Source organism: Pseudorca crassidens, chromosome 11, assembly GCF_039906515.1.
Source record: "Pseudorca crassidens isolate mPseCra1 chromosome 11, mPseCra1.hap1, whole genome shotgun sequence".
NCBI lineage: Eukaryota > Metazoa > Chordata > Mammalia > Artiodactyla > Delphinidae > Pseudorca > Pseudorca crassidens.
This window is the reverse complement of record NC_090306.1, coordinates 86,163,906-86,176,345: the sequence shown is the minus strand read 5'-3', so window position 1 is coordinate 86,176,345 and position 12,440 is coordinate 86,163,906. Positions and strand designations below refer to the sequence as shown.

Genomic DNA, 12,440 nt, shown 5'->3' with positions numbered 1-12,440 from the left:
TTTAAGGGCCATTTATATTTCCTCTGCAATGCCTATTTCTCTCTTTTGCCACTTTTCCTACTGTAGTATCTTTGTTGATTCATAGGTATTCATTATATAGCCTGGGTGCTACTAATCCTTTATCAGTATATGGTACATACTATGTCCCAGTTGTATCTTTTTGTAAGTAGACGGTCTTAATTTTAATGAAGTAGAATTTATCACATCGTCCCTCCACAGACAGCACTTTTGATCTTATTTTTCATATCTGAGAGGGCAAGCCCCTCACCCTACTCTCCTTTTTTAAAAGCATCATGGCTATTCTTGATTTACTATCTTCCATATAAATTTTAGAATCAGCTTGTTGGGATAATATGAAGAACTCCTTTGGGATTTTGCTCAGTTACGCATTTACCCAGTGGGATCCAACTGGGGATGAACTAGCAACTTATGATACTGAATCTTCCTACTCACGAACATGGTTATACTTCTCTGTTTGTGCAGATCTTTCTTAATGCCTTTTGATGAAGTTTTATAATTTCCTCCATACAGGTATTGCAAATCATTTGTTTGATTTATTCCTAACTTCTACATGTTGTCTTGCTATTTTAATGTGTATTTTTAAAAAGAAAAATACATTTTAAGCTCTTTATCACTAGTGTCAAATGCTTTTTAGACAGTGAAGATACAGTAGTGGTATGAAATATTTTAATTAAAAATAAGCATGAATTATATTAAACTGTATAATATACAACCTGTGCCAAAGTTTAAATTAAATAATAAAACCTATGATTTTGGACCAGCAGATACACTAGAAAGTTCATGTTTCGGGGTAAGTTGGGACACTGTATTAACACAGGGAGCACTTTATTCCACCATTGCTAAATCTTTCAGGCTGTGGCTCTTTTGTCTCTTGGCCTTATAGCCGGGACGCAGGAACTCGATCTTTCTCTTCTTTGCTTCCTTTTTATTTTTGTGTTTCTTCAGCTTTTTCTTGGCAGCGATATCAGGATTAGTTACAAACTTGAAAAAAGAATAGAAATGTTACACTACTTTTAAAGTGACTGTTAAACCAATAAAAATCAAATGCAGAAATGGACCATTTTGTTCACCTTAAATATCACAAATGCAATACATGCCCATTGAAGAAAATCTGGAGCCCCAGTTATAAAGTCCCACTTCTCAAATACATCCAACTCCTCTTTCCTCCCTGGGTAAGTCTGACACACATGCATGCACACACCCCTGGTTAAAAATAGTTAAGCCTAATGAACATGCCATTTCTTCAAAGAGCAGGCCTACCTCCAAAGCCTTCCTCTTTTTCCGGAGTGCCCTTTTCTCAGTAGCCTGTTTCTGTACAGAGGCAAACACTAAGGAGAAGCTCTCGAGCCCAACCAGCTTTTTCAGTAATTCTATGATTTCCTGGGATAGATTCTTCAGCGAAGGATCTAATCACGCACACAATAATAATCAGAAACACGTAGGGAAGGACACATTTGAATATGCAGAAAATTAACAACACACAAAATTTAAACTCCTGAGGCTTTATCACTTTTATCATTTCAACATTAAACACTGATCTGAAACTAGCCTCTTTGTTGCTGAGATGGGAGAACAAGCAGAAGTGCTGGACACAGCACTCTGAGCCACACCTCATCCAGGATGCAGCAAGAGATCAGAGACCATGAAGCAACTTCCCAAGGGAATCTGGGCTCAGAAGACATCAAAGTAATTTGAGAACTTGACAAATGTTTTGGGTTACCTTTATTAACTTGCTCAGCTCTCTGCAGATGGGGGCAAAGAAAGGTAATTGTGTTTCTCTAATTCCCGGGTCATAGAGGCTTGGCGCTGGCTGTAACCTCTTTTTGGATCAAAGACTCCTTTGAGAAGCTGACAAAAAGCCATATTCTCCCACCCTTCCCTGCCTCCTCTCTCCCAAATGCAAAGAGTCGAGGATTTCTGCATTCAATTTCAGGAAAGCTCATGACACCTACTGTAGATTGCAAGTTTCTTGAAGATGAGGATTGGGCCTTTTCCACCGCTGAACCCTTATTTAGATGCTCAATAAATGTTGGCTGGGAACCACAGTCAACCTGACCTCTAAGAAGGAAACTCTCTCTCCAGGCTGTAGGACTAAAACAGCTTCTATTTTGACATTCACTTCATTTTTGTTTTTAAAATTCTTAACATCCACTTTCTTTCCAACCCCTAATTCCCACTTTTCCAACCCCTCTCTTTCCAACCCCTAATTCCCACTTTTCCTAATATCATGTACCAAAGGTACCAAATGTACCAAATGTACCAGGCAAGAAAAAAAAATTGGAAAATTTAAAATATTTGAACTAAAAACTATTTCATATTTTTGCCTTGTAATTTTTGAGAATATAATAACATTTGTTCATTATTTTTCACAGCACTATGAGGTTTAGAACCACCCCAAGTTATTTTTCTTTGAATATTTAATCTATGCTTAGGAGTAAAACATCATCTTTTAGGAGAGAAACGTTCACTCTTAGACACAAGAAAGCATATAGGAGAGAAGACAGTTAAAAATAACACAAATATGCCTTATTTGCTTGCTGTTAATTGTCTTGATACCTAGCAAGTTTTCTTTCTTAAACTCTGGCAGAGAGGGAGGACAGAAAGGAAGAAGGAAGCATTCAGGAGAGAAGACAGGAATCCTAACATGCAAGTATTCAGAAGAGAGGCCGCAGAATTACCCTGGTCCGAATAGGTGCTGTTCAGTTCTCGGAACAAAGGAGCTATGATCACTGGGAGGTACGGCTTCACCTTGTCTATTCCAAGATCCATTGCTACAGCTCCGAGAAACTTAAAGATGCATGTTCTCTGAAAGTACAGATCATTTTTCTTTTATACTTGCAGCTACACAGAGTTAATTTAGAAAACAAGGTCTATTTCAGGGCAGATGTTATTGCTGCAGTTCTGGGTTCAAAAGTTCCTAGGGACTTAGGAGGATAACTAAAACCATTAAAATACTTAAAAAAAAAAAAAGACTACTTTCAGTCATTTTGCACATGCATCGCACCTTTAACGGGTTTCTAGGTGAATAAGCAGCTTCCAGTTTTGCGATCCGGGACAACTTCCGTATCAACCACAGCAGCGTGGCTGGCTCGCTCCGCTCTTCATTCTTGTCTGCACACACCTTGTGTTCTTCCACATCCTCTCTGGCCAGGCCATCACCTAAAACTTCCTGTTCTTCCATGTCTTCTTTTATGTTACCTTGCTTATCCCCAGAATCAGGTTCCAGTAAATATAAGACTTTGGCTACGAACAACAAATTCTTAACAACCTTAAAAAAAGGGGCAGAGGGGAAGGGTAAGAATTGGATTCTGATTGTGCAGAAGCTAAAATAGGTATCCTACAATTAGAAAACAGAAAACTGGGTATTGCACTGTTAAACTGACGATCAAGCCTTTTTTTGGATTATTCTTCAGTTTACCTCTTACAGTGTGTCCAAACCTATTTCCATGTAACTTTTATCCATTTGGCCTACTTCTATTCTTTAAGGTTCCACTGAGTAAATAATTTCATTCTGGATCACCCATTTACATTTTTCAAGAGAGCTTTGATCCCCATTCCATTAAATTCCTTCATCCATCCATTCTTCACCAAAATAACAGTTTCCCTTTACTGATCCATTTACTGAGCACTGACTAGTTACCTTGTATACAGCATTCCAATTCAACTTCAAAATACCCCTATTAGGTACTATTATCAGGAGAGAAAACCAAGGCTCAGAGTTGGTAAATCTCAGCCAAAGACCAAGTGAGTGGTCAGTCAGGATTCAAAGGTCTTTAGAATTCCAGCCCAAGTTCTTAAACACTGAGCTCCTCTTTCCCGCATATACCATCTGGTCCAATTGCCCAGGGGTGATTTTTCAGTCTTATAATAATGGACCCATTTATTGAGTCCTAACTCTACAACATGCATGAAATCTCTGACGTGGGTATTTCACACCCGTTATGTGAAGGAGGAAACCAAGTTGAATTTGATTTCCTTCACCATCCGGGCAACTCTGCTAGAGGAGCTGTGTACCCAGAGTTCCCCCAAATGTGGTACTCAGAACACCACACTGTCCAAGGCTAGCCTGGCCATCAAGAGTTAATGCCAAGATTATCATTTCCTTCTGGAAGCCGGGCCTGCACGAGGACAGAACCAGATGTGGAGGCCTTTTCTCCTTGCGGCACCACTTCACACTGTTAACTCACTCTAAGATTAAGGTGAAGTAAAATCCATCATTTCTTTCAACCTGGTCTGGTACTAGTAAATCTCTTCCTACCTGTCCCGAGTTTGTATGGTTTGTCATCCTCTATTAAAACTCATATTGTGTAAGGCCCCACCCACTGTCCACCCTGGCATGATTTCTTTGGCCTCACTTTGCTGTCCATTGAATAGCTATCCATTCCCTCCCCAACCCTGCCATTTAAAAAAGTGAGAGAAGTATCAGTGTTCATGGCATGCCACCTGAGATCACTCTTCAGATACAACATTCACCTAGTTTCTACTGCCCCGTCCCTTAATCTGCATTGCTCCGTTGTTCATAATGGCTCACAAGAGACGTGGTCAAGTGCTTTGCTTATATCTAGATACCACGTCCATGTCACTTCATCATCTACCAGCCCAACTGCTCTATCAAGAGGAAAAAATAAAATGGAGCAGTAGACCAACTATTCAAAAGCAATTCACATTTACTGCATATTTACAAATGCTTTCTTCTCCATATTTTACTTAGAATTAAATTTTATATGAAACTACATAAAGCTTTTTAGTGATGGAATCATTCATCTGCTTTCTGTTAAGGACAGACAATTCTCAGACCACACTGTAGCATGAACATTATTGGTTTCTTTCGCTTCCAGGGATAAGGGAAGGAAATTCAATATTACAGTTTAATATAAAAACAATCAATCAGGGACTTCCCTGGCGGCGCAGTGGTTAAGACCCCCCTGCCAATGCAGGGGACACAGGTTCGAGCCCTGGTCTGGGAAGATCCCACATGCTGCGGAGCAACTAAGCCCACAACTACTGAGCTTGTGCTCTAGAGCCCGCGCGCCACAACTACTGAGCCCGCGTGCCTAGAGCCTGTGCTCTGCAACAAAGACAAGACACCACAATGAGAAGCCCGCGCACCACAATGAAGAGTAGCCCCCGCTTGCCTCAGCTAGAGAAAGCCCGCGCACAGCAAGAAGACCCAACGCAGGCAAAAATAAAATAAATAAATAAAAATAAATAAATTAATTAAAAGAACCACAAAAATCAATCATTGTCCTTCAAAGCTTCAGTTGCAACGTGGAGTAGATATGTTAAAACCGATGATGAAAAAGATAAACAGCCAGCTTCCCACTGTATCATCTTTATTGGGAATTTTAAACGGAGCCAGGAGTAATCCCAGTATGGACACCAGAGTCAATTAGATACATGTGCCTAACTGAACAGGTATTTAAGTGTTTGTTTATATTTCATTTAATTCCCCAAGGTTTAACTAGGGAAAACCAAACCAAACCAAACCAAAAACCAAACCTAAGCTTATTCCTATACTGTTGGTAGAATAGGTCCCTTCTATTTAACTGGGAGGATCACAATACTTACCTGCTCTCCTAGAGACTGATCCAAGAATTTGGAGTGCAACTGATGGCAAGAGGCTAGGGAGATACTTTTCATCTGTGAAAAGAAAATGGACATTGGCAGACACAATGCAGGGTATTTCTGACTGTTTTTAAAAACTCCAAGTAACTGTAATGATACAACTAAGGTAGGAGATTTTGCTCTGAATGACCACCTGTGTAGATCTGGAGAGGGAAGTTTCATGACCAGAAATTGTGTAAATGTTCCCTTCTATTTGCCATAAGAATTTTAGCTCCAGGACATGGGGAGATATAGATCATAATCCTTTAGATTACTGGCAGACAACTTTACATTCAAATACTTTTCCCCCCCTGTTTTCTTCCCTTCCACTCTCTGCTCATTCAATGTTTATGGAGATCCCACTATAAGCCAGGCATTGTGCTAGGCACTACGAAATCGGAGACAGATAACACACGGTCCCTACCTAACATTTTCAGGAACATGATCTCATTAAGTCATCAACAAGGTTATGGAGGCAGGACAGACAGTATCTTATTTGCCAGTATTGATAAAGAAATTAAATATATAATGGAAGATAAATATGCTAAATAAGCAAATCAAAAGTCTGACTAGACCAATGGTCTAAAAATTATCTTTGAAAAATCTTGGACTTGAGGGTGACCCCTCTCTAGTTACTAACACTCCTATGGATCCACATGTGCATCAAGTTGTTGACTGTAAGAGTTTATCCCAAGGCCAAGCCCAAGACAGTTACAGGAACCAGAATGAACATCTCATGTAGATGAGGGAAGGAAAGAGTCTCAGAGAAAACTTACCTTTTGGTCAAGGTCACTTGTTAGGAAGCTGATCGCTACAGGTTCTGAGAGTTTCTTTTTAGTTTTTTTGACATTCCGTTTTCTGATAAGTTCCTCCGGTTGGCAAGAGGCAAAGAGCAATCCAAAAATCTGGGCTGAGGTGAGCCACACCCAGTTGTGCGGATGTCTCAGATGAGAGTGCACGTGACCTAAGGGAGCCAAAGCGCATCCTCAGACGTCAAGGTTTTCCTGACTCTGTGGTGGTGAGCGTGACTAATTCAGGTGTTTCTTGAGTATCTATTATGTGCTTGGATTTAGGAATCAAAGATGAACAAAATAGCCCCTGCTTCCCGGAAGTGACGTGGAGAGACTAGAAGCAACTAGAGAACCAATTCTACCATGGTAAATGATACGAGAGAGCTTTGAGTCAGCCTGAAAACAGACCAGTTTCATAAGAACTAGCTGAAGACTCAAGAAGATAAGGTAGCATTAACAACTACAATTTCTAAACTAAAATTAAGGTAAATATATACATGGGTACATATTCTTTTCTCATAACTATTGAAATCAGTGGCTCCAAGTAGCGGACTGGAAAGGTATCATTTATTGAGGTGTTCTATGTGCCAGGCATAGGCTAAACGTGTTACACATATTACCTGATTTAGACCTCACAACAGTTCTGTGAGGTTGGAACTGTCATTCCCATTTTATAGTTCCAGAGGGAGCTAAGTAACGTGCCAAGCTGTAACAGGCAGAACCAAGCCTGGGCCCCAGCTTAATCTGGCCCCAGAGCTCATATCCTTAAACATGACCCCTTAAACTATCTTAAGGATGAGCCGTTAAAGATCATACCCTTGGGGCTTCCCTGGTGGCGCAGTGGTTGGGAGTCTGCCTGCCGATGCAGGGGACATGGGTTCGTGGCCCGGTCCGGGAAGATCCCACATGCCACGGAGTGGCTAGGCCCGTGAGCCATGGCCGCTGAGCCTGCGCGTCTGGAGCCTGTGCTCCGCAACGGGAGAGGCCACAACAGCGAGAGGCCCGCGTACCACAAAAAAAAAAAAAAAAAAAAGATCATACTCTTATGATACAGGGCCATTCTTCACATACCACACTTGGAAAGTACAGTAGAAAAGCCTTGTGGTAACAGACTGAAATTCTAAATGAGCCACCTCATATCTGAGTTTTAGTCTCTGCTGCTTTATTTCAGGAAGATGGTTTTACTTTGTTTTCTATATGAACCTTTGTAATTATCTCAGTGGAGCCATACCAGAGTAGGCCATATAGTAACTTAGTGACTGGATTATTTCTCATAAAATCATATGAGTTCTCTTAAAACAAGTGGGTATTTAAAACATTCATTGCAATGTCTATTTCCTACTGATTAATCAAAACTAAAACGTTAAATTAAAAATTCCAGGATCTTATTTTTCATTTAAAGAAATGAATTTTATTTTATTTTATTTCATTTAAATAATATATAACTTAAATATTCCCACAGAAGTGAAACGGTTTAGTAAATTATGGCACATTTATACTATGGATTATTTAGCCATTTAAAAGGATATCTACTAAGTATGTTACAGTACTATAATATGCCTACTTAGGTATAAACAGGATATAAAAGTTTATATGGAATTATGCAACCTCAAAAAAAAACCCCTATGGTTATTTGACAAAAGGAAGACTGGATGGAAATGTATAACAAACAATCATCAAGTAGCAAGGAGGACTTTGGGAAATTTTTTCCTTTCTTTTACTCGCCCATAATTAATATTCTTTCTTATTTATAAATGAAATATATTATTTATGAGGATACATATATACATGCATATATTATTTGTTTGTTTTTTCCCCCAGAAAAAAATATTTTCACTGTAATCAATCTGCAAGGGCCTTTTAAATCTTTTTATCATGGACTTTTCACCTGACATTATATATTTCTAAAGTGTTTAATTTTAGATTTAAATAAAAAGGAAATACTTACTCCAGATTTTACTCAGAGTCTCAGAGGGCTTGATAAGCTGAATAATATTACATCCCTTGATGAGTTTACTTATCAGTGTAAGAAAACTAAACAGAAGGCGATCTGCAGCTTTTTCTTCAGTCTCTTCCACGATCTAAAATTAGGAGGGATGTTAAATCAATTAAGACAATAATTTCAAAGTATTTGATGGACATTTTTACTCTAGGATGTACATCTATACCAGAGTTTCTCAACCTAAACACTGCTGACATTTTGGGTCAAATAATTCTTTGCTTTGGCAGGCTACCCTGTGCACTAGAGGATGTTTAGCAACATTCCTGGCCTCTACACACTAGATGACAGTAGCATCCCTCTACCCTCCAGTTGTGACAACCAAAAATGCCTCCAGACATTGCTGTCTCCTGGGGGGCTTAAGAAACTTTGATCGACATATACTATGGAAGATAACTTACTTTAATCTTCACTTTAAAAAGAAGATAGAACTACACTGAGTTCTTGCTTTTATTAATAAAAAAATTTTTGAACTCAAATATTTAATCTATTAGCTATACCACCTCAAGTAAAACTATTAAAATAAGCAAGAGTTTTACTCCCTAGCAAATAACTTACATTTGTAAAGTTTTCAGGATCAATTTCCTTTTCAATCACACGGAGAACAGTTCCAAGTCTTCTCTCAAAAGTGACTCCTTCACTTTCCACAAACAAGCCACAGATGAGGGCAGCTAGCTGTCTATTTAAGCTCTATCGAAAATAAAACCATCACAAGACAATATCAGCACAACTTGGGGAGCTGTTTCCAAAACTGTAAAATGAAGGTGGGCATGACCCTGTCCTCAGTAGTTCTTTATGATACCAGAAATCAACACAATGTGGATTTTTGGTTGCTAACATGAAAAATATAGAGAAATCTTCACCATCCAGAACAACATTAAAAAAAGTGGTATCCACTGAATAATACATTTTTTCTCATTTTTAAATTAAAAAAAAAAAAGGAAGAAGTTTCAGCCCCCCGACCCCATTCTGATTTTAATACTTAAAGCCAATATTAAGTTATGACATGTGTTGTTTATATTCCACAAAGATGGGCCAGTGATGATGAGGGTAGAGTCAGCAAGTGGTTATAATTATTGGCAAAAGTTACATCCTATAAATTGTATAAGCAAAATTGGAAACAAAGATATTCATCAATGGGGATTGGTTAAGTAAATTATAATACATTCATGTAGAGTAACTGGGTGACATTGACCTTGTAGTGGGAATACAGGTGATTTCTGTTACTCTCTGTAACTTCTTATATTTTCTGAAATTTTACTGTAAGAATATATTATTAACATAACCCAGTAAAAACAATAAAGCTATTTGGGAAAAATTAATTCAACAATGTATAATATGTATTCTTATTTAAAGTATGAACACCAAAAGCTCAGACTTTTCTTTGCCATATGACTAAAAGCAACCCTAACCTTCTTTGCCCCAAACCAGGTGGTAACCATATCGAAGAGCCAATCTTTTTTCTCAAGGCTGATTTTACTGAGTAAGGATTTGATTGCCATGGATGCCATCTTTTTACACATGGCAGAGTCATCGTTCACCATCATTAGACAAAGAGAAATAAAGAACATTCCACAGTTCTCGTGGAGCAGTCCCTGAAAGAAAACAGACACTTATGAGCACACTCAGACTGGAATTCTCACAGATGTCTCACAAACAGAGGACCCTGGGCTCCTGGGAGCCACAGCTTGTTAACAAACACAGAGTTTGTCTTTGTGATTCACGGTACCTGAGGGAATGTGTCAAAGAGATAAGCGATCATTTCCAAGGCGGACTCTCTCCCGGTCTCATGTTCATAACTAGGGTAGGAACATTAGAAGGACTTGTTAGTAACTTTAAAATTTACCAATAATTATTTTTAAGAATTTAAAATGTTGTCTCAAGGTGCCAGTCTATTTCTTAATAAGTGGAAAAAACCTCCATTTTCCCAATTTTAATACATGTACTTACCATGCTACTATGCAGTTGTAAATGTAATTTTGTTAGATTTTTACTGTTCTCCTAAGTGGACTCTAATGACAATCGATGGTCAGAGTGAACTGAAAAGCAGCTTGCAGAACTGCTATATGAAGCCATGCACAATGCTTGACAGTCAAGTCAGTGATTCATAGGATAGCATCCTCAAAGAATGTGCCATTACATTTCGGCTTTGTTCTTTTCAAGACAGTCCACACACTGAAAGGAGGGAAGAACCTACCCCACTGCCTTGTGTAGTTTATGGCTTCAACTTACTTCAGTTGAGCGAGCATGAATTCCAAGTTTGGTCGCAATTTGTCCCCCAGGGGATAGTCAAGAATATATTTCAGAAAAACCTAGGAACAGAAGTCACACAAGAGATTACTTGGATCCTGTCCCTCCAGGATTCCTCTTTCCTAAGCTGCTTTCTGGGACACACTGGTAGGCTACAAAGACCTTTCAGAAGGGTGATCAGTTACGTGAAGTCCACCTCTTGAGTCAATAACTGTGCCCCTCCTCTCTCCTCCCACTTCACTTCCTCAGGTCTTGCCTGATTAAGCGTCAAGTCCTGGCCCATCATTAGCATGGTTGTTCAGGGCTCCAAATCTCAGCTCACACACTGGCAGCTCATCTCTCTGATAGGAGGCTGTGGTGAACTGAGTATGGACTGTGGTTCAACCCTGTATTTCCCCTGAAATAAGAATAACAATAATAGTGATAATACTACTAACTTTTTTTTTTTTTTTGCGGTACGCGGGCCTCTCACTGTTGTGGCCTCTCCCGTTGCGGAGCAACAGGCTCGGGACGCGCAGGCTCAGCGGCCATGGCTCACGGGCGCAGCTGCTCCGCGGCACGTGGGATCTTCCCGGACCGGGGCACGAACCCGTGTCCCCTGAATCGGCAGGCAGACTCTCAACCACTGCACCACCAGGGAAGCCCAATACTACTAACTTTTGCATTTACTAACTACCTTCTTTGTGTTAAGCACTGGGTTAAGTGTTTCTTGGTTGGTTTTCATTACTTCCTTAGGAAGTAAGTAATATGATCCCATTTTGCAGATGAAGAGAATGGAGCTGGCACAGAAGGTAAGCAACTTGCTCGGTGACACTGCCAGAATCCCATGCCTAGCCTATCTGCATCCACAGGCTCTGCTTGCAAACTGCTGTATTATTCAGCTTCCTTTATTAATAAACTGTGAGAACTAAGCACATCATTTAACTTGCCAAGGCCTGTTTTTCCCCAACCATAAAACGGTGGTACTATTTCTTTTGAAGGATAGTTACAAACAGAAGTCATGTATGTAGAGTGCTGGGCGTGCAGCTAGTACTTAATAAATAGCAGTTGACCCTCCTTCTTCCTAAACGAGTTAACTTTTTTTTTTTTTTTTGCGGTACGCTGGTCTCTCACTGTTGTGGCCTCTTCCGTCGTGGAGCGCAGGCTCAGCGGCCATGGCTCACGGGCCGAGCCGCTCCGCGGCATGTGGGATCTTCCCGGACCAGGGCACGAACCTGTGTCCCCTGCATTGGCAGGCGGACGCTCAACCACTGCGCCACCAGGGAAGCCCCATGAGTTAACTTTTTCTAAAGATGGCCTCCGCAGCCCAAGCCCTCCTTTAACTCCGAGTTCATATTTCCAATTCAGACCCTTCCATTTCCCGGGTTGATATGCACTCATAAGATCAGGACAAATGTATGAACATAAATCTGCTAGTGTCACTCCTCTGTCTACTGATTTCACTGGCTCTTTGTTATTCTTAGAACAAAGCCCTAAATCTTTAACAAGACCACAAGGCCTTGCCTGATCTGGCCCCCTCCCCTGTCATTCACCTTCAACAAGCTAAGCTCTTACCCACTTCAAGCCTTATCTTCCTTAGCCTGCAAGGCTAAGCCTTATTCTTCCTCCAAACTCTGCTTATATGCCAATCCCCAGGAAAGCTTTCCCCCACTATCACATTAGGGTGGTCCTCCACCATGTCATATGCTCTTATCATATGCTCTTCCATACTCTGTCAATTTTAAGAAGCACAGTTTTCCACATTTTAACATATCTGAAATTGGGATGTCTTACAA

The 12,440-nt window shown here is 40.0% G+C and overlaps 1 protein-coding gene across 2 annotated transcripts in view; it reads right to left on the bottom strand.

Moving 5' to 3' along the window:
* Nucleotides 1-673: 673 nt before the first annotated feature.
* The window catches only part of UTP20 (UTP20 small subunit processome component), a 94,677-nt gene continuing 82,910 nt past the window's right edge, over nt 674-12,440 (bottom strand). The window contains exons 52-62 of one of the 2 annotated variants that reach the window (XM_067697686.1): nt 10,648-10,727; nt 10,145-10,214; nt 9,828-10,010; nt 8,974-9,105; nt 8,365-8,497; nt 6,402-6,589; nt 5,590-5,661; nt 3,026-3,289; nt 2,700-2,826; nt 1,282-1,427; nt 674-1,002 (exon numbers count right to left, since the gene is read on the bottom strand). In XM_067697686.1, coding sequence (XP_067553787.1) covers nt 847-1,002; nt 1,282-1,427; nt 2,700-2,826; nt 3,026-3,289; nt 5,590-5,661; nt 6,402-6,589; nt 8,365-8,497; nt 8,974-9,105; nt 9,828-10,010; nt 10,145-10,214; nt 10,648-10,727 — 1,551 coding nt within the window. In that variant the 3' untranslated portion in view covers nt 674-846. Of the gene's footprint in view, nt 1,003-1,281; nt 1,428-2,699; nt 2,827-3,025; nt 3,290-5,589; nt 5,662-6,401; nt 6,590-8,364; nt 8,498-8,973; nt 9,106-9,827; nt 10,011-10,144; nt 10,215-10,647; nt 10,728-10,757; nt 11,063-12,440 lie in introns of those variants that run through there. The other variant, XM_067697688.1, reaches the window with a different exon arrangement.